Here is an 18,217-nt window from a genome sequence, read left to right as displayed (position 1 = left end):
CTTCGCTGCCAAATACAAGAAGGCAAGATCTGCAATCTTCAATCTATTCCACTGCCAAATACAGGGAGATAGAATTATCGGCTTCAAGGTACTCCACTGTAGTCAGGGAGGTAAAATCTGCCATCTTTGATCTGCTTCACTGCCAAATACAGGAAGGCAAGATCTGCAATCTTCATCTATTCCACTGCCAAATACAGGGAGATAGAATTATCGGCTTCAATGTACTCCACTGTAGTCAGGGAGGTAAAATCTGCCATCTTTGATCTTCAATCTATTCCACTGCCAAATGCAGGGAGATAGAGTTATCGGCTTCAATGTACTCCACTGTAGTCAGGGAGGTAAAATCTGCCATCTTTGATCTTCAATCTATTCCACTGCCAAATGCAGGGAGATAGAGTTATCGGCTTCAATGTACTCCACTGTAGTCAGGGAGGTAAAATCTGCCATCTTTGATCTTCAATCTATTCCACTGCCAAATGCAGGGAGATAGAGTTATCGGCTTCAATGTACTCCACTGTAGTCAAGGAGGTAAAATCTGCTATCTTTGATCTGCTTCGCTGCCAAATACAGGAAGGCAAGATCTGCAATCTTTAATCTATTCCACTGCCAAATACAGGGAGATAGAATTATCGGCTTCAATGTACTCCACTGTAGTCAGGGAGGTAAAATCTGCCATCTTTGATCTGTTTCGCTGCCAAATACAGGAAGGCAAGATCTGCAATCTTCAATCTATTCCACTGCCAAATACAGGGAGATAGAATTATCGGCTTCAATGTACTCCACTGTAGTCAGGGAGGTAAAATCTGCCATCTTTGATCTGCTTCGCTGCCAAATACAGGAAGGCAAGATCTGCAATCTTCAATCTATTCCACTGCCAAATACAGGGAGATAGAATTATCGGCTTCAATGTACTCCACTGTAGTCAGGGAGGTAAAATCTGCCATCTTTGATCTGCTTCGCTGCCAAATACAGGAAGGCAAGATCTGCAATCTTCAATCTATTCCACTGCCAAATACAGGGAGATAGAGTTATCGGCTTCAATGTACTCCACTGTGGTCAGGGAGGTAAAATCTGCCATCTTTTGATCTGCTTCGCTGCCAAATACAGGAAGGCAAGATCTGCAATCTTCAATCTATTCCACTGCCAAATACAGGGAGATAGAGTTATCGGCTTCAATGTACTCCATTGTAGTCACATGGAGGTAAAATCTGCCATCTTTTGATCTGCTTCGCTGCCAAATACAGGAAGGCAAGATCTGCAATCTTCAATCTATTCCACTGCCAAATACAGGGAGATAGAGTTATCGGCTTCAATGTACTCCACTGTGATCAGGGAGGTAAAATCTATCATCTTTTGATCTGCTTCGCTGCCAAATACAGGAAGGCAAGATCTGCAATCTTCGATCCACTTCCTACCAATATAGGAAGATAGGATCTGCTACCTTCGATCTACTTCACGCCAATACATGAAGACAAGATCTGCTTTCTTCGATCTACTTCGCCACCAATATTGGAAGACAAGATCTGCATCTTTGATCCACTTCCTACCAATATAGGAAGATAGGATCTGCTACCTTCGATCTACTTCACGCCAATACATGAAGACAAGATCTGCTTTCTTCGATCTACTTCGCCACCAATATGGGAAGACAAGATCTGCATCTTCGATCCACTTCCTACCAATATAGGAAGATAGGATCTGCTATCCTCGATCTACTTCATGCCAATACATGAAGAGAAGATCTGCTTTCGTGACTTCAATCCATCCCATTGCAACTTCAAGGGCATAGGATCTGTTCCTTTGACCTATAAAATCAATTTTATGGACCTATTTACGCCTAGTGTTTAGGATGACATGATCAGAGTGGATCAAATGCTCCTAACTAGATGTGTATGAATGATATTTGCAAAATGTCATGAGAATGATCCCCTTTTAAATGCTTAGGTTGTCATTACTCAAAATTTATTAAAGGTTCTATCACCGCCCCTTCTCGTTCAGCTGGTATCTTTGACAGAAAAACCCAAGGAAATAGTTGCAATTTAGACTATTCTTTTCTCAAATGTTTCCAACCCTTAGGTTTGGTTAGTTCTAAACAATAGTCCTGTTTCAGGTTCTCGTATTATTTAGAAACTTTCAGAGTAATATGCAGAACTCCTTCTGCATGTGTATTGTCAGTCCATTAATCGTTATTTCAATGAAAAATGCTTGAAAAAGATTATCAAAATGGACAAAATGAAATTTTGTTGAGAGCAAAGCTCTAAACAAACAAATCAAGATAGCAAATTTTGCTGAGATACGAGATGAATAAGATGAAAAAAATATTATCACAACGGATAAGATGAAAATTTGCTGAGAGCAAAGCTCTAAATGAACAAATTAATCAAGATAGCAAATGTTGCTAGAATACAAAACGAGAATAAATTAATCAAGATGATGTATTTTGTCAAAAATACAAAAAATGAATAAAATGGAAATAGGTGCCCCAGATATTGTAGCATGAGCTTCTCTGTCCCAAACTTCTTAAGGACCCTTTTGAACTTGATATGTGTTTAGAAGTCCTAGAAGGCTTTGCTGATAACCCAAGATGTAGCATCCCTCCTTCTTATTAATTCAGAAAGGGCAAGACTACCGCATGCCCCACCTTTGATCAAAATTTGAACTGCCCATTTCTGGGTTTTCAATTCAAAACCCTTTGGTCTCAAGGCACCATTTGCGGGTTTTCACCTTGGCCTCTCCTTTTTTCTTTTGTTCCTTTTTTGTTTCTTTTTCTAGTGAAGTATTTATTGCTTGAATCAGAATTCTTAAGATTAGGCAGGTTTTTGCCATCCATCTTGGTTAATATCGACGCTTTTTCAGATAAGGCCTTCCACATAAGGTCCTTTCCAGTTTGACATAGACTTTCCTATGAAGTCCTTCTGCATGGGAAGGATCTTCCTCGATATTAGATCCCCTCATGGAATTCTCTAGGGTGAACCTTTTTTGGTGAGCTAGCATCATTTGCTTTTGGTACATTTGACCATGACGGATAGCTGTTAACCTTTTCTCTTCAATTGTATCGGACCTGGATCCATTCTACTTCATCCAACTTCAACTTTGACAAGGCTCGAAGGGAAGGAATATCAACTTCGATGGGTAAAACTATCCCTATTCCATATGCCAATAAGAAATGAGTTGTCCTGGTAGAGTTTTTTTTTTGTTTTTGCTTTTGTTTTTTATTTGGTTTTTATTTGTTCTTTTTTTTTGGCCTCCACTAAACTGTTCATTTTGAGGGCAACATGGTGTTAATCTTGAACAAACTGCAAACTTCTGATGTCGTGCCGTTGTTCAAATTCAATGCATTGTCTAATATGATCCTTTTTGGCATTCCATATTGACATATGATTCTTCAAGAAATTTGCCGAGTGTCGACTTTATGATATTGGCATATGAAACAACCTCTACCCAGTTGATGAAGTAATCGACGAACATAAAGATAGATCGATGATCGCCAGAAGCTTTTGGCGAGGTCGGCCCAAATAACATCCATGCCCCTCATAGAGAAAGTCCATGGAAAATTCATAACATGAAGAGATAAAGGAATCACATAAATCTTGTCTCCGTAAATTTGGCACTTGTGGCGTTTCTTGGTATAACTGGTGCAATCCCCTTCCATGGTGGGCCAGCAGTACCCAAATCTCATGATTTGCTTGGCCATTGCAAAACCATTAGCACGTGTTCCTCGTCCAAGATCTTCTTAACCTCAAGAGCATCCACTTGTCTAAAAACATCTTTGAATTCTTAGAGTAACTCAATGACGTCTCGCTTTGTCTCTGCAGTGATACAGGCTCTAATCTTCACCTTTTTCTCTTCTCCTAAGCTCACAATTCCCCACTGAATTTTTTTTTAAGGTTGGATCTATTTTTCAACTTGCCTTACCATCCTTAACAAATCAGGAGATAAACTACAGTCTTGATCATCCTCGAAGTCTTGAGGATCCTCTAGACACATATCTTGCTTGAAAGAAAGTTCTGAGTCAATAGCAGTGTCGCTCATATCATTGATATCTGGAGACCTATTCTAGGGACGAAGGAAGTCTCAAAGAGCTAACGAATCAAAGGGTAATTACCTGGTGGTATGAGTATGAATGAATTGGAAGGAACAAAAGAATATTTGCCAAAACAAGACACAAAGATGCATTTCGTTGAAATAAAGAATAGTGGACATGTGCCTTTTCACAAAAGGATTTTCTATTGCTCCCAGGCTTAGAACAATAAGAGCGTTCCAAATATTACTCTGAAATGGTCCTAAAAATTACAAGAATCTCCTCCACGGTCCAGTTGTTTAAAACGCCTCTAGGGATGTAGAAACAAATTCAAGATAGGTTTTTTTATTTTTTAGTTCTTTTTCAAAGGCATACACATCTTCACCTTTCGAACCATCGATATATTCAAAGAATTCCAATCCATCTGGTTTTGTACTAGAGTTCTAAACTCGACGTACTTTTGGATTTTAGGAAATTTATTGTATGCAATGAAATGTAATGTTGATGCATGAACGCGTATTTTTGAATTTTAGGAAATTTATTGTATGTAATAAAATGTAATGTTAATGCATGAACGCGTATTTTTGGATTTTAGGAAATTTATTGTATGTAATGAAATGTAATGTTAATGAATGAAGAGATACGTGCAATGAAATGTAATGCAGATGTATGAATGCAAAAAGAGACATTGATTCTTGATTCAATTCTATTAGAACAACTTTACTAGAAAACAAATCTCTTTACATAAAGCGGATACATATACGGCTTTGCCCTCATATGCGGAGACATTCGATCATTTTCTTCGTTCGAGCGTTAAGATAAGTCTCACGAACTCTTCAAAAGGGACGTATCTTATATCTCCTTTTTACTCAATCCGGGCCGTGACTTGTTGCTCACTAAACCTCATGGTGCTCGTTGGCTTCTCTTTTAAGAAAGTTCAGCGGCTCTCGAATAATCCTTGTCACATTAAATTCTCGGGCCACGGAGCAATGGTTGTGTGGTCCTCCATTAAACTATCATCCTTCTCTTATCACGTTTTCTTGGACCACATTCGGACAACCGTATTATTATCCACTTTATCAAGAAACCCATTTCCTTATGACAATCTCTCTATTTAACAACTGAACATGAATCAACACCTCTTTTTATGATGAAAATGCAATGCAATCATAACAAAAAGAAAACAGGTTAGTACCAAGCAAAAGCAAGCAAGAATAAATAGAACACCTATTTGGGTGAATACTAGGGGTTCGAAGTGGTTCTACCTAGGGTGGGCTCCTAAGGTTCACTACATGAGGTTTGGTTCTAAAGTAAGGGTACCCGAACCAGCAGATTCCTCGATCCTCACCCATTATAGGCTCATGCGGACCGAGTTCGGTTCAGGGGGATACATTTCCCTATGGCCATGCGGAGATGAAAATCTCACGAAGACATAGGTACGGATGTATCCCGGAAGCGATTCACTATCCCATGCGGAGGTGAAAACCTCACGAAGGCGTAGTTTCTCACTCCCACTTAAAAGGGTATGACCAGCGGTCATGCAATGCAATGTGCAGAGGTATAAAATAAAATACAGAAAAAAATATAACTCAAAACAAAAGAGATGCAATTAGGATCGTAAATTTAAATCGAATTTTCCACTTTCAACAAAAAGACAAGAAATAATCAACACGTGGCTTGACTCTCTTATCGTCCCCAGCGGAGTCGCCAAGCTGTTGACACCATTTTTTGGACGGAAAACGGGGTCGACTTAGATTTTGAAAAAAGAATGAAAACGGGAGTCGCCACCAATCCTTTTTTTGATGAGGTGTATCGGGTCACCTCAAAAAGTGGTTGTTTTTAATAAATGATTTAATTTTATTAAAACAACGATTTTGGTCTACGAAATTCAGAAAAATGAGTTCGGGAGTCGGTTACGCACGAGGAAGGATTAGCACCCTCGATACGCCCAAAATTGGTACCTAGTTGATTAATTAGTGTCTTAGTGTCGAAAATTAAAAATTTGAAGAGTTTTTAAAAGTACGATCCTTAAAAGAAACTCTGATAACGTGAATTGAAATGTAAGATTCTCTTGTTCCGAAGGAATATCACATCCAGCACGTTAGGACACGATACTCTAAACCATCGAAACCAAGATCACCTTATAGTTTAATGAAACCATACTTTGAAGCTTTAAGAGGATATTTGGCTATTTAGTCGAACGAGAAATCGAAACCCAGCACGTTAGGGCACGTTTTCTCGATTTTCCAAACGCGAAATATTGCCTTATTTAGAAAAATACAAGTGAAATTCCGGAGAGATATTCGATTATTTTGGACAAACGGGAGATTGCAGCCCAGCACGATAGGGCACTATTCCGCGAATTGCCAAATATTGAGTCTCGTCTTCATGATAAATAAAATATAATAAGTATAATAAACTATATTTAAAATTATTATAAAATATGTATATAAAAAGAAATAGTACAAAAAAAATGATTATTAGTAAAACAAAAATAATATAACAAGTAATGTGATACATATAATGACGATTTATACATAAAATAATTCGTTTTATTTTAAATATATATATATATATATGAAGCATATAACAAATATATAAATAAATAAATAATATAATAATGTGAAACTTAACTCCAATTGATCAAATTAGATGAAAAGAAATAAGAAATAATGAAAATGATATAATAAGTATAATAAATAATAGTGTAAAAAAATAGTATAATAAATAATAGGAAAATAATTTAAAAATGATAATAAAAAATAGTAATATTAGATTAATAATAATACCAAAAAAAAATTTGTGATAAAAGTGTCTAAAATAAACAAAATAGGGCTTAATTGAATTAAAAAATAAAATTCTGGAGTGAAAACAGAATAAAAGGATACAAGGGGACCAAAATGGACACGTGGGTAATGAAGGAGGGGTCTAGGCGCAAATTTCCGGGGTAATTTGAAAGCATTTAAAGAAAACAAAAAAAAGGACTTGATTGAACGTAGGCACCCAGGACAGGGACTAATCGCGAAAATTTCCCATTTAAGAAATGTGCACATTTCCATCCCTTAATGCACGGTCAGCTTTTTCCCTTCCCTAGGCTCTACTTTTGAGGGGAAAAAAACAAATGAAGCTTACTTTTTTATTTTTTTTTATTTTTAAAACATTGAACACCCCTTTTTGAAAACTAAAAAAAAAAATTTACCCATCATCTCTCTTATTTTCCTTAAAGAAAAACAGAGAGAAAGCTCTCAAATTTTCTCTTAGGCCTGTGCCACCCTCATCGGAGATCCGGCTAGCCGAGGTCGTGAGTTCGTCGGTAAGTCCCCTCTCTCCCTCTCTTGTTTTTTAAAAAAAAACCGTTTAAAAAAATTTGAAAAGGAAACAGAACAAACGAAATCCAAATCAAGAGAAAATTCGAAAAGAAAAAAAACTGAAAAATCACCTTTCAAAACTTAGTTCCGATTCTTGATTTACTCTTGAACTTTGTATTATCTCCGAAAAAATATATATATCCCCCAAAATACAATCGATTCCTCTCTAAAAATCCCCCCTAAAATACAATCCATTCTTCCATCGAAATATCAAAAAATCCCCCCTCAAATACTATCGATCCCCTTTGAAATCTCCAAAAAAAAACATCAAAATCCCCCCCTTTTTGTGATCGATTTTGGCTTTTTAAAGCCGATCTATAAAACATTCATTTCCTATTTTTTGTTTTCGTTCTTTTGTTTATTCTTTCCCCCATCCCTCGCATGCTTCCTTTTGCTGTTGTTTTTGTCTCTGTTGCAGGTGTGTCAGGTGTGGGTGGTGCACGTGATGGCCAAGGGCAGAGGTAGCATGGGGCAACTGAATCTTGGGGACAGAGGGAGGAGCGGCTAGTTTTTTTTTTGTTTGCTGAAAATTAGTTAAGGTTGTGGGCTGATTGGGCTTTTAGGGTTTTAATTTGTTTGGGTTTAAATTTTGGGTCAGAGTTTGGGTTTGTAAATGGGCTGTTACTTTTGGTTTATTATTTGGGTTATTTTGTTGGTATGGGCCCGGGCAAAAATGGGCTTTTACACACGCCATTTAAACAAAATATATAAGTCCAAAGTACAAAAATAAGCGTTTGATAGTGTGATGCGGTCTCCGACAACTTCCAATCCGGATGAGCTTTCAAATCACTATAAAACACGAAAAAATAAACAGAGTAAGCAATTAAGCTTAGTAAGTTCGTATAATAAATAATTAAACTTACCATTTAACCACAAATTTAGGTAAGTAACTCAAAGCATAACATAATTTAATTTGGCCAAAGCCTATCACACAACCATTAACCAAGTTAGCCATGTATTCATATAAAACCGAGAATCATGTATGAATTCAACAATTATTAAATTCCATGTACATGTGCCATATATACTGTGTATCCGTATATCATAAATCATTTCCATGTAAATACATGTACTAGTTCGTAATGAACTTGTGTAATCTCATAATAACACTACGCCCATTGAACCACTTAGAATATCGTTAGATACGTGGGTAGTACACACGAGGTGTATTGAACTGTAATCCATCAATTCTTATACATGTATGCTTATATGAGCGATAAACGGTAAGCTCCTCTGAGCTGAATAATGGTAAGCTCATATGAGCCGTGGTGTGTCCCCAACACATGCAAAACCTCAACCAAATCGGTAACCCTAATGACATGTCATTTGTATCCTACGAATTCCTAAGGTTTAAACGGGACTCGATATTCTTCGTACATCGTTGGTTATGTGCTCAATAATTATACATAATAATTAAACCATTCACATACATATAATTCAATTAAAGCATATCAATACGCAATTTAATTACACAAACTTACCTCGAACTCGTACGATAAAAATACGATTGTTTAGTCCACGACTTTATCCTTTCCCCGATTTAATTCCGAATGTTGCTTTTCTTGATCTATATAATCAAAATTAACTCATTTAATCTTTAATATATTCAATTCAATCCAAAATTTATATTTTTGCAAAATTACTATTTTGCCCCTATACTTTTGACTTATTTACAATTTAGTCCCTAAGCTAGTAAAAATGAAATTTATGCCATTTCTCCACATCCAAGCCTAGCCGAATATCCTATGTGCTCATAGAACCCCATAAATTTTACAATTTCACATTATTTAACACATACTTTTCATATTTTGCAATTTAATCCCTATTTGACAATTTCATTAAAAATCACTTAAACAAAAGTTGTTTAACTAACAACAAATATTCATTTTCATCAATTAAACTTCAAAACCCTATTATGTTAATCAATGGATAAACTCAAACTATTCAATAGTTTTGCAAATTAGCCCCCTAGTTAGCTAGGTTAAGTTACAACGATCCTGAAAACATAAAAATCATTAAAAACATGATTGGTTTTCACTTACATGCAAGATATTTCTTAGCCAAAAGTTTCAAACTCTCCAAGCTCCCCTCTTTGCTGTAAAAATCGGTTCATGCATGAATGGAGAAGATGACCTTTTGTTTTATTTTATTTTTTATCATTAATTTACCTAATTACCATTTTACCCTTACCTAACTTTAAAAAGTACTCAATTACCAAACCATGCACATCAACTACCACATTTAATGGTCTAATTACCATATAAGGACCTCCACTTTAAATTTCTATAGTTATTTAACACCTTTAGCTAATAGAACACAACTTTCGCATTATACGCGATTTAGTCCTTTTCACCAAATTGAACATGTAAACGTTAAAATTTCTTAACGAAATTCTTATACTATAATTATATCATGATTTAGATACTAAAATAATATTAAAATAAAATTTTTAACTTTGGGTTTGTGGTCCCAAAACTGCTGTTCTGATTTCACGAAAAACGGATTGTTACAAGTGCCATTGTATGAATGAATGTGGTCTTAAATATTCAAATGTGCTTATAATTAAAATATGAATATTATATTATATTGTATTTAAATATTTAGATTATAGAAATACCACTGAGTTTTACTCAGCGTACGGTTTTGTTTTTCGTGCGCAGATTAGGTACTTCAATTTTGATCGCCGATTCAAAATCCAACAATGCTCCGGAACTCAAATGTGGTGATGTCTATCTTTTGTATCGGCATGTACCTAGGGTGTCTAAATAATAGTTATTTTGGTGGATTGAATGTAAATGAAATTATAAGTTTAATATTTGTTGGTTATATATATATAAATATGTGTTTGTTTTTGAAGTCATATTATGGCATGGCAAATTGAACTAAATCTAGATAGGTGAATGTGAATTTAATTCTATGTTTAAGTGCTCATGAACTAGGAAAATTGATTTGGATTTGGTATGTTTATAATTTGGATTAAAATGATGCTTTGATAACTTGTTTTGATCATATGAAATGTTTGAGAATTCTACCTGTTTGATCGATAAACTTTGGTAATGTTTCGAAACCCTATTCCGACTACGAATATAGGTTAGGGGTGTTACATAACTTATTTGGAAAAAAAATATAGGAATTTTTTAACTCGTAAGCCTCATTATAAGTGGCGAACCCATGAATTTATTTGGGGTTGGATTAAGTTATATAATTTTATAAGAATTAAAATGCAATTTCATTCTTATATTGACATATATTTATAGTTTTTAATCTTTTGGAGGATTAAATCGAGAGTTTATTAATTTCGGAGGACAAACTATAATATTATTATTTTCTAACTTAAAATTTTATAAAATTTGAAGGATATAAAGCATAATTTTCAAACTTTTTGGGGTTGGGTTCCTACTTGCACTCCTTCCTTCACCTTCATCGTTGTTAGGTTAAATTTTGTCAATTAAGTTTTATAATAGGCGTAAGTAGTACTTTAAATTAATTATTTTTAGCTCCTTTAACTTTTTGTATATTGAAATTACAATCCTGACTAAACGGTAATGGTTAAATTCATTAAATTCTATTAATTTTAAAATACTATGCATCAAACCTATAATAATATGTAAAATGGCATGTCAACATGCAGTTTTTACATAATACTCACAAAAAAAATATAATTAATGATTAATATTTGAGTTAAGATTAAATTTTCAAACTCGAAAAGTATGGAGAATAAAAAAGATCAAATTGAAAAATATTGACTAAATCTAGGTTGAATTACCTAGTTGATCATCCAACTTTTCAGCCACTTTTATTTTGGTGACCAAATGATAAAATTTTCTAACAGTAGTGACTAAATTGAAAGGATTTTTTTTAGTGACCAAAATGAAAGGGTCCGAAAAAATTGAGTAACCAACTAAGTAGTTTATTCTAGAATTTAACCAAATGAGTTTAATCACTACCATTTGGCTTAGAATTGAAAATTCAAAATTTGAAAGGTACAAAATTAAAATTGATTGAATTAGACTACATGGACTAATAGTAGAATTTTACTTTATCATTTACCGCGTGTGGAGTAGTGGTGTCCATGTGCTAGGCCCAATCAAAATTTTAGGCCCGTTTACTATGCCCGGGCCCATTTCAAAAAGTAGACCTAAAATTTTGCCCAAGCCCAGCCCGACCCGCTTATATTAATTTTTTGATATAATTTTTTTAAATATAATACATCAAAAATATTAAAATAAATGTTTCCCAACAAATTGAAAATAAATTAAAAGAATATGTATACTCAAATAACACTAAGATATGTGCAACTTAACAAGTAAATGCCTCTAAAATAGTAACAAAATTAACAATAAAACAAGAGTCATACAATATCCAAATAATAACAATAAAATAATAAAATTATAGTAAAATAATGAAAAAAAAGAAAATAACAAAAAATAGTAAAAAATACCAAGAAAATAGCAAAAAAAAAGCAATTTTTTTGTATATTCGGGTCGGGTTGAGTTTGGAGCCAAAAAAACCTTACTTGAGGCTCAACCCATTTTATAAACGAGTCTTTTTTTTTTGTCCAAATCTATTTTTCGAATTTATATTTTTATTAAAATTCTCCTAATTTTTGAGCAGGTTTTCGGGCTGTTCGGGCCGGGTTGAATTGCCCGGCGCATGGACAGGCTAGTGTGGAGGGACCGGAACCGATCAAGTCAAAATTGTGAACGTCTAGAGTAACAGAAATTACGGTCAACCAAACCCTAGCAAAAGAAAAAAAAAATCATAATTCACATTTCGTTCTTCCCGAAATGGTCGAAATGAAATGGGATATGGAGATCGAGGAAATCGAAGCAGTTCTCGAGAAAATCTGGGACTTACACGACAAGCTCAGCGACGCCATTCACTCCATTTCGCGAGCTCACTTCCTTAACTCCATCAAAGCCCTAAAAGAATCCGACAAGAAGAAGCTCTACAACGATGTCGTCGTCGGCGCGGACGATAACAGGACTGGCTTCGTGTACGTCAAGGAATTTAGAATCGACGATGGTGACTCCGCAATTCAAGAGGCCAAGAGTCTTAATGCTATAAGAACTGCTCTCGAGAATCTCGAGGACCAGCTCGAATTTTTCCACGTGAGTTTAAATCCTTTCGTTTTCGATTGCGTTTTTTTTTTAAATTTACTGGATTTGGTTGCTTAGCGTTAAATTAATTTCTGAAAATGTCAATGTACGGGTTATTGTGACAATGGCTCGATAGAACGAACTGAAAGGAGCTGTAATTCTTTTGTTGGAACCGAATTTCTAAATGTTTCCTTCTAGTTCTGCAAAATTTACTTAAAGTTCTGTTTGGTTGTTGAGGACTTGAAGTGAAATATGGAAAAAGGAAAGAAAATTTGATTTGCAGTTTCTTTTTGTGTGTGTCTGTGTGTTGATTTCGTTACCATTGCATCGATGTGTTTGTCGATTTGAAAATCTTATTAACCAAGCCCTATTGCACCGAACGGGCTGTTGAAAAGCAAGCACTGAAAAATGTTATATAGGGACCTGAGAGCCTACTGATTGTATTTGATAAGATGATATGCATGTAATTCTGGGCGGAAATGCAGTCAGTTAGGCAATTATTCAATAGTTTCAAGGTCAAGTTCTGCTACATGTACGTTGCTTTTACATTACTTTTTACATGAATTGTCTGCCATGTTTGACACCCATCTCAGATTCATAGCTGAACACTGATATGGTGTGACCCTCTTAATGCATGAAGAAAAAAATTAACATAGCCGTGTCTAGCACTTAAAACCCTAGTCTTAGTAACTTAGTGCTACATTGAGATTCTCTTGAGGGAGCGTACGGTATGTTTTATATAGCTTGCACAGAAACGTACTTCATCTGAAACAAATTTACTTTGGTTTTGTGGATGAATCTTAAAAGAATGTTGTGAGGAGATATGTTACTATTTTTGCGATATGTGTAATATAGCTTGAACAGAAATGAGCTTTATCTGAAACAAAATTGCTTTGGTTTCATGGAATCTGGAGAGAATGTTGTAAGGAGATATATGAGGACGTTTTATGATATGTGTAACATAGCTTGTATAGAAATGGGCTTTATCTGAAATGAAGTTGCTTTAGTTTCGTGGATTCTGTAGCCTGTAGAAAATTGGGAGATGGTTTTATAACTGCAAAACGTAATAGAAGGAATTTTATATGAGTTAATGCTAGGAACTGTACAAAATTTCACCCCAACTGAAAAAGACCAGGCTTGGATTTGTTGGTTGTTTGAGGTGCTGTGGTGTTCATTCTTTTCCCAAACTTCTCTGTTTCTGATCTTACATGTTTGCTTTTGCATTTTATGTTTGTGACTCCAGGAACAAATAATTGGCCTAGCAAATGGATCTCTTATGTATATATTTTTGTTCCTTTTACAGACAGTACAAATACAGCAGCGTGTTGAGAGAGATGCTGCCATTGCACGATTAGAACAAAGCCGGATAATTCTTGCATTGAGATTGGCTGATCATCATGGTAAGAAATACAAAGTAATTGATGAAGCTCTAGCTTTCGTGGGAGATGTACACGATGCCAGCCGTTACATCTCACCTAAAAACCTTTACTGTTCACCGATTAGTCCATCTGGAGAGAATCTTGCATCGCATGAAGGGAAGCACACTAATATGCTAATCAAACTTATTGTTTCTAGCTTCAACTATGCAAAGAAATCCCTGAAATTTGACCATATGGGTGGGATACTAAGCAATGCAGCTATATTCGCAGTTAGCATGATAGCAATGATGCATCTGCATCAGATTGTTTTCACTGATGGGAGACCAGAAGAAAACATCAACAACCGAAGGAACCCGAGAAAGAATTCTCAACTTGAAGGGCCTTCATCGTATGATCATTCGAGCCACTTGGATGTGTATTTGGCCCGCGGTTAAGGTAAAGACATTAAAAAAACGGTGGTTAGAAGTTTATTTAAGGATAGGAGGCCATGCTGTTTTTTCAAATTCGAAGAAGCTTTGCTATCTCTCATATTCTCCCAATAGGAGTTTCAAGATTTTGGCTGAGCAGGTTAGCAAAGAATACTATCCTTTTTCTTTTTAATTTTTTTGCTTCTAATCTATTGTCCTATAGTTTGAGCTGTTGTGAAAATGGTGATTGCTGTTGCTGGTATTGGTTGTTGAGGTAGTAGATTCATTGTTAAATTTGATAGTGAATGTGAAGCTGAAGAAGATGATCTCGGTTTGCAAAGTATGTTCTTTTCCTTAGCTCACACAATGGCAGAGCCATATGGGAGCTGGATGTGGCTATGGCTATGGCTCTGTCTCATCTCAAGTGTCTTGAAAATTCTATAATATATAATGTTGAGTGGATTTTCTTAAATCTATCCTTTAAAATAAATAGTTGGGAAAAGTAAGGCACTTGTACTAGTAGTTCAATTGCATTTTGCCCCTTCCACTAAAAAAATGGACAAATTAGTCCATGTATGTTAAATTAAAAAGCAAACTTGTCCTTCTATTCGTTTTTACTATTAAAAATTGGTCTTTCTACATGGGGTGTCATATGTATCTGTTTGGTGATTTGGTCAACTACGACAGTTTTTAAGAATAGAAATGGATAAAATTTTTAACAAAATGAGTTTGCTCTTTGATATAACGTACAAAGATTAATTTATTCATTTTTTTAGTAAAGAAAGCGAAATGAAAATTGACTCCTAGTATTGGAACTTCCGTTCCATGGTACTTTTATAAACAATAGCGCCCAAAACAGTGTTAAAAATTTGAGACTGGTAGTAGAACTGTTGAAATTTGAAGTTTGATCCAACTGATTCAGGTTAATTTGATGATATTGTTTTTAATATAAAATTAAAAAGATTAAAGTTTCAAATCTTATTAATTAAAAAAATTGTTTAAAAAAACAAATACTAAAAAAAAAAAGGTTTTTATCAATCCAATATGGTTTTTTTTTTGAAAAAATCTTAAAATTCAAAGCAATCATCAAATGCCTGTTTTGGAGTTTTAAGATGCAAAAACATCGAGTCTTTAATGCCTGTTGTTTTGGGGGTTTGGAAAAATATAAATATTTTCTTAGGCCAAGCTACGTGAGATCTTCCCAATTTCGAGAAGAACTCCTAGCCTGAGATATTTTGAGTTCATGTTGGGCCCAACAGTCTCACGACTTTAAGCTCAAGTGGACTTCACCTTTTCTATATAAAAAGTTGGATTAAGATTGTGAGTTGAGTACTAATAAATAGTATAATGCTTGTATATGGAATGGAAGTTGAAACATTTAGGGGCACCAATATCTCATTGATTATCATGTAATTTCCAGTGTCAGCTTGTGTTGCGTCACTCTTATAACTCATTCCTGGGTGATGGAGTAAATTTGTCAGGTCAACCACTTGCAATCACTTACACTAATTCCTGGCCCAAGTTCCAATACCATCTTCTACTTTTTCTTTTATATCCTCAATAACAATCCACATTATTATATAGAAAAAATAAAATTAATTAACACATTTGATAACACCAAAACCACACTATGTATTTAAATTTATACGACATCATTTTTAATTGTGTATGAATAACTTGGATTTGATTTTTTTCTTTTTAGAAAAGATCTTTCTAAATGTTTTTGATATTATTCCATTTACATTTTCAACATGTTTATGTAATAAGTACACATGTATTTATAATTTGTTCCACGTATTTTATATATGCTTCATGTTGGATTCAAACTAGCCTTCAATGTCCAAATTAATAGCTAAGCAAATATAATGGCATGATTGATACAACAATAATACTTTGAGGATTCAAATAAAATATTTTTGAAATTTAGGAACCAATTTAAAATTTAAAAAATAATTTAGGAACAATTACTTCAATAAACCCAAAGACGAATCATACTCTATGATTCCAAGCCACCTTTCCTAAATAAATTCTTAAGACATTGTTGTATTGTCATAAAATTAGCTCATCAGAGAAAATTTCGATTTAATATATGATATGACTTTGATTTAATTATAGATGTAAAAAATTGAACCTGATTTGAGTTTACATGATATAACAATAAATCCAACTGTTTTCATATTAAGTAGATATAATCATTCGTTTTCAATAAGAAATAAGTTATTAAACACATGAAAGTAACCGTATAATATTAATGATACGTGAAAATCGACTAAAAACTAAAGTTTAATATTTATAAAAACAACACAATAAAACATATTATTTTATAATCAATTTTAAAAATAATGTAGATATTATCAATTTCCTTCTTTAAAAAAAGAATATTATAAATTTAAAATAATTAAATCTATAATTATGTTTCTATTTATTATGCATATGGTATATATATAATTTTTTTAAAAATTTAATCTTATCATATACGTTTTTTTTGATATAGTGTCTAGAACTATTCATAACTCCTCCCCTACCTTTAAATAATAGGATAATGCGCAGATATACACTCGAACCTACGTCCTTTTACACTGACAACAAAACCGATATTAATCGAGCTAAAATATATGATTTTCTTATTTATTTTTCATGTTTTAGCAACATGATTTTCTTCCCTTTTGACTTTAATAAGATGGAACCAAATATATGTATTACGAAAGGTCACACATCTTTCATTAAAAATTGCGAAAATTGAAGATTGTGTTTTTACGTGCATCCGACAGCCAAGAAACAGGCCTCTAAATAAAATAAAGTCTTCGGCAATAGAAATCACAAATTCAGACTTTGCTTTTTATTTTCCTTCCTTGCCATGTGCTCCGCTACAGGTAAATATTACCTACCAATGAATATGTCTAATCCACGTGTCTCATGATTAAACCTGTTGGGATCTTGATCATGATAGCCACGTGGATTTATAAAAACACAAGACGAGTTTGACTGGGACTCTAATTGGGTACAGGAGTCTCCATACAAATTTCACGTGTCTATCACCTGATTGTCTACTGGGCCCCCTCTTTTTTGAAAATTTCTTATAGTGTCTGGACCTACTGTTAGGTCATACATATACATGTGAATGGGCTCAGTCCATCAATTTGATTTTGTGGACCCATAGGGTTAGATTGGACGGCTGTCAACCACTTTACTTGTGGTTCATCCATGCTCGGATTTTCAGCATTTTGATTTTTATCGCTCTTATGTCAAAAAGAGCAAATATGATTAGAACTTATACTAACATTATTACAACAAAAAAAATATCTCGATATCAAAACATACAAGTTCATGAATCAAAATATAATTTGATATTGCATTAAAAAAATATAAAAAATAGTAAAATAACCATTTTTTATTAGTTGAGAAAAATTGTTAATTTATGAACTTAATTAAATGATTTGTGATTACTTTAAAATATGATACGATATTTTTAAATAATATAATAAGTCCACTTAACCCGTTATAATTTAACTCATATTGTGTATTTAATTCGACTTGATTACATACCCTATTCACCGATTAAATTACAAAATTTGAATTATATTACAATGAGTTAAGTAAATATGATACATCACTTAAAAATATCATATCATATTTAAATTAATGTCACATTATTTCATCAAGAGTAGTTCATTAAATTAAAGGTAAACTATTAAAATAGTCACTTTTATTTATCTCAGGCTATATTTTAGTCACTTACATTAACATGTTGTAATATTTTAGTCACTGAGCCGTTAATTGTCATTAACAGTATAACGGTAAACTAACGTGACACGTTAAATTATCATTTCAAACAAAAATTTTAGGTTAAATTATACAAATGGTTTCTATATTTTTTTGCGTTTTGAGCAATTTTTTTTCTTTTATGTTTTTTTAACTTCCTTTTTTTCTCTTTCTTTTCTAT

General features: G+C 33.8%; 1 protein-coding gene and 1 long non-coding RNA gene across 2 annotated transcripts; both read left to right on the top strand.

The window, feature by feature from the left end:
- Positions 1-6,966: 6,966 nt before the first annotated feature.
- Positions 6,967-8,127, top strand: LOC121224367 (uncharacterized). Its single transcript, XR_005921991.1, has 2 exons — positions 6,967-7,334; positions 7,808-8,127. It is a non-coding gene; the product is annotated as an uncharacterized lncRNA (long non-coding RNA).
- Positions 8,128-11,936: 3,809 nt separating this feature from the next.
- Positions 11,937-14,746, top strand: LOC107947269 (plastid division protein PDV1). The gene is made up of 2 exons (XM_016881862.2): positions 11,937-12,500; positions 13,792-14,746. Exons 1-2 carry the CDS (start codon positions 12,177-12,179, stop codon positions 14,299-14,301), a joined length of 834 nt encoding a protein of 277 aa, XP_016737351.2. The 5' UTR covers positions 11,937-12,176; the 3' UTR covers positions 14,302-14,746.
- Positions 14,747-18,217: the final 3,471 nt, after the last annotated feature.

The sequence above is a fragment of the Gossypium hirsutum genome, chromosome D12 (assembly GCF_007990345.1).
Source record: "Gossypium hirsutum isolate 1008001.06 chromosome D12, Gossypium_hirsutum_v2.1, whole genome shotgun sequence".
Lineage (NCBI taxonomy): Eukaryota > Viridiplantae > Streptophyta > Magnoliopsida > Malvales > Malvaceae > Gossypium > Gossypium hirsutum.
Note: the sequence above shows the minus strand (reverse complement) of the source record. Positions and strands in the feature narration are given on the sequence as shown.